The sequence below is a fragment of the Asparagus officinalis genome, chromosome 2, assembly GCF_001876935.1.
Source record: "Asparagus officinalis chromosome 2, Aspof.V1, whole genome shotgun sequence".
Classification (NCBI taxonomy): domain Eukaryota; kingdom Viridiplantae; phylum Streptophyta; class Magnoliopsida; order Asparagales; family Asparagaceae; genus Asparagus; species Asparagus officinalis.
This window is the reverse complement of record NC_033795.1, coordinates 11116501-11120592: the sequence shown is the minus strand read 5'-3', so window position 1 is coordinate 11120592 and position 4092 is coordinate 11116501. Positions and strand designations below refer to the sequence as shown.

The 4092-nt window shown below is 37.0% G+C and overlaps 1 protein-coding gene across 1 annotated transcript in view; it reads right to left on the bottom strand.

Moving 5' to 3' along the window:
* Positions 499-4092, bottom strand: part of LOC109830246 (RNA-binding protein 24-A-like) — a 5699-nt gene continuing 2105 nt past the window's right edge. The window contains exons 4-6 of the mRNA XM_020397459.1: positions 3935-3971; positions 2366-2612; positions 499-1605 (exon numbers count right to left, since the gene is read on the bottom strand). Coding sequence (XP_020253048.1) covers positions 1493-1605; positions 2366-2612; positions 3935-3971 — 397 coding nt within the window. The 3' untranslated portion in view covers positions 499-1492. The remainder of the gene's footprint in view (positions 1606-2365; positions 2613-3934; positions 3972-4092) is intronic.

Here is a 4092-nt window from a genome sequence, read left to right as displayed (position 1 = left end):
GGGTTTTGTGCATCCCTTTGAGAGAGCTTTGTGAGAGATTTGAGAGTTTTGTGTGAGGGTTTTATTTGTGAGATTCTTGTGTAAACCCTATTTGTATTCTCTCTTTCTTTATTAGTAGATCTCCCCCTCCTTGCCCCGTGGACGTAGGTAATTTGCCGAACCACATAAAAATTGGTTCTACTGTTTTTGTGTGATTTGTAATAGCTTTTAGGATCCCTCGACAGGTCAGTCCTAGAACTGATGAGAGGAAGAGCCGATATCTCACTTTGTTGAGATATCCGCTTCAGATTCTTATCTCCTTGGTGAGACGGGAATTCTTATTGCGATCTGACTCTCTTGTTGTGCTGTCGAAGTGCTGCCGAAATTTCCGCTGCGCGCAACAAATTAAACCCATAAGCCTAGCTAACTCAACGAGCAAAAGGCTATATATATTGAAGTAATACTAAATGTTTTTTTGTCGAGATTATAAAAGTATGTTTTTAAAAAAAACTCTAGAAATTGGATTGAAGCAAATACTGAATATAGCCCACAAAATGAGCATCTAGTACTAGAAAATTAATACTAACAACAAATTAGCCAGCTTACAGTTCAGCAGCATCTAGCTGAGCTTAGAGAGTCTCACTAATATTGTAGCATAAGTACCAGTTATTACATTCTGAATCTTCACACTGTGCAATATAACAGCACCAAAGTCTCTGAAGATACCATGACAATTTTTGTTTTTTTTTATGAGAGAGAGAGAGAGAGAGAGAGAGAGACCCTTGGACCTAACCATGGTAGAGTTAAAACATGAAGAGCTAAAAAACAGCTAGTGACGAAGGGACCCTAGAGAACCAAAATATCTCCCAAGGGGCCAAAGGGTGAGCGAGGTAAAAACTCCAAAGCCATCCAAGGAGTTACCTTCAAGTTAGGGACGTACAGGAGTTAGGGGCCCACATGCCAAAAACAAAACATTAGCCTCCTCTAATCCTGCCTTTAGTTAGTTAGCGGGTAAATTAGCAAGGGCTAAACCTCCCCTAAGAGCCTTAGCCTTATGATGCATGTATACAATGAAGGAACAAATAAATGACTAAACAAAATGTTGTTAGTTGGTTGAAGACAACTTTACCCTTCCCAGGGTAAGCCGACTAGGATTACAAGAAACTATCTAAGTGGATTATTACGATGATCGATCGAATTGGTAATTGGCTATACTAAACTAACTAAATGATGCATGATGTGCTAAAGCTACAAGGTTTAAGGTCAAAAAGAAGAAAAAGAAAAGGGGGTTGTTTGAAGAAATACCCTTTTTAGCTCATCCTAGAGCTAAAATTTGAAGGAGATAATTAGCCATCACACTTCGATCGGGCTATAGCGTGAGTCAGACGCTTCCAAGCGAAAAATGTGGAAATTTTAGTAGCCCACACCAAGGGACTATGTTTTTTTTTTTGGTGCTAGTGAGAGAAAATGCATGGGACATGAAATATTTTAACTTAGAGAGAGAAAACCACGGTCAAGCCAAGGGTTGCTCCGGTGGCCCCGGAGCGGCGAAGGGAGGAGGAATCAGCCTGTAATGGTGGGGAGTCGGAGTTGGCAGAGATGGAGCTGGAAAAGGCATTGTCATGCCTGCATAAGAGGAGAAGTCACTGTTAAAAATATATATTAATTAGCACATCAATTATTTTGGAAAATCAAATTTCTCAAAAAAAATATTTAGAGAAACCATATTGCAGAAGAAATTAGGAAGAAAGTTATATGGCAGCTAGAATTCCAAACAATTTTCTAGTCTAGGTGTACAGAAATCCTACCACTGAGCTACGGGGACCCAAAATATGGGACCAATGGAGGGGACAGGTGATGTGTCCCATCCCTATTGCATAATGAGTTGGCATATTTTGGGGACACCTCATTATACAATAGAGAGGGGACACCTCACATGTCCCCTCCCTTGGTCTCATATTTTGGGTCCTTAAGTTATTTTCCATATATATATATATATATATCTCGTGTGGGTTCCACATTTACATAATTCATGAAAATAAATAGTTCTATTTGCTGCACAAAATAAATATATGCTATTGGTCCACATGATAAACTTCGTTGGATTTCTCTATGATATCGAGTATGTAGATGATTACTAATCTTTATTTTTTTTCTTTTCTTTTCTTTTTTTCTTTTTTTGGAAACTCGCCACTGTCAACCATATATCCAAGAGAAATTACTTTTGGACTCAAAATAATAGGACAAGTATGGGACTGATCGACAATGTGTGTCTCCATTGACCGTTATTAATCTTGAAGAATCCGATAAATTTTGGGTCAAAAAAGAAGTGTCCACTACACTAATAGCAAGTTCCGGGGATATAAGTAAGGCAGATTATACAAACCTGCAGCAAGTTGGGCCTGGGGGTTGACATGCCCTGCATAGTGTTGAGCTGCAAACCCTGTAGTGACTCCAGCAGCCGAAGCCATTGCCGAGTACTGATACATCTGAGGATACTGAACACCGTAACTCTGCCCGCTGGTATACTGGCCAGCGCCTCCTCCCTGTCCGAACTGCCCGATGTAAGGGTAAACTCCTCCATAGACTGGAAACTGGGCAGCAGAAGCGCCGCCATACACGTTGTAATAGCTCTGACAGTTTAAAAAATATATATATCACAAGATATGTTTAATAGGAAAAAAAAAACGTACCATGTTTTCCTTGTTAAATTATAATTTCTGATAAAACATGTAATAAGCATGTGTCGACATATTTTTGGACAATATTTGTGTCTTTATTTAGTTTGTATAACTGTTTTGTTATCCTGCCCTCCTAGATTATTTGAGACGTTTTTGAACTTTTAAACAACACTGTTGACATTGTTATCAAACTCTATGATAACATGTAGTATGTATTTTCTGTAGATTTGAGAATTTATTGTAGTTTTCTCTAAGCCAAGTTGTTTGCTACAATTCGTTATGCAAGACTTGGTGATGAAATATTCCAAGTTAACTCATCATGATACAAGTTCCAGCCTTTTCTTTTTCTTTTTCTTCTTTCTTTGGCAAAATCCTGTGGTATACAAGTTAACTAATTCATCAGATCATTCAACTAATACCTTCACTAATACAAGCGGTAACTTATTTATAACAATTTCTAGGAAATCCTATGATAATATGTATCTTTCTCTAACCTAGTGAATCATGTTCATAGAATAAATTAATTAGTTACTCAGTAATCATGTCCGGCCCTAATCATACCATGTTTATGGTTTATTTAACTTGATCTTTTGGGAATTCATGCCGTGTAATTTATCAAATCCAACTTAATTTATTCCAAGTTAATTCGACGATCACAATATGGGCTACTGCCTATTGGTTTATTCTTGACAGATGCTTATTTTGAGTGGTTCTCATTGACAATCAACAATTGGTAGATTGAGAACTTCCCATCATAATATTGAGGGATTCGGATCCTCTTCACTATCTAAAAAGTAGTGGAGAGACCACTACATAATCATAACCGTTGATTATCTAGTTGGTGGTTGTGAATTTTTTTTTTGAGTGCAAATTATGAATGAGTGCAATACACGAGGGTATGGTGAGTGTTAGATTTAGATTGTATCATAACCGCCTACTAAATAATTAACGATTGAGATTAAAAATAATGGTCTCTCCACTACTTTTTTGTAGTGGAGAGGATCCAAATTCAATATTGAGGTGATAGTATGTGCTATATATGGCTTGTACAAGGATGATTGCTCAATCCAATTCATGATGAATCAAAAACTCCAAATCAATAAATGATAATTCTCTAATTACTTAGCTCATATACAAGGTTCATATCTCTATGCGTGTATTGCTTATCACAGAGAAACAAACAATGAGAAGACCTAAACATGATAATTGATTATCAACTCAATCGCGACAATGTTATTATGATTTTCGAAATTCAAAAAAGAAGAACTGGGTACCTGAGGATATGTGTAATCTGGAGCAAATGGAGAATACCTAAAGAAAAGAGAAAATGGTAATTAGATGCACATCAAGTAACACACTCATATTGATAACAAGTACGTGCATAACTAATGCTAGAAGTTACACCTGTCATTTTATGCTTGCTCATGCATTT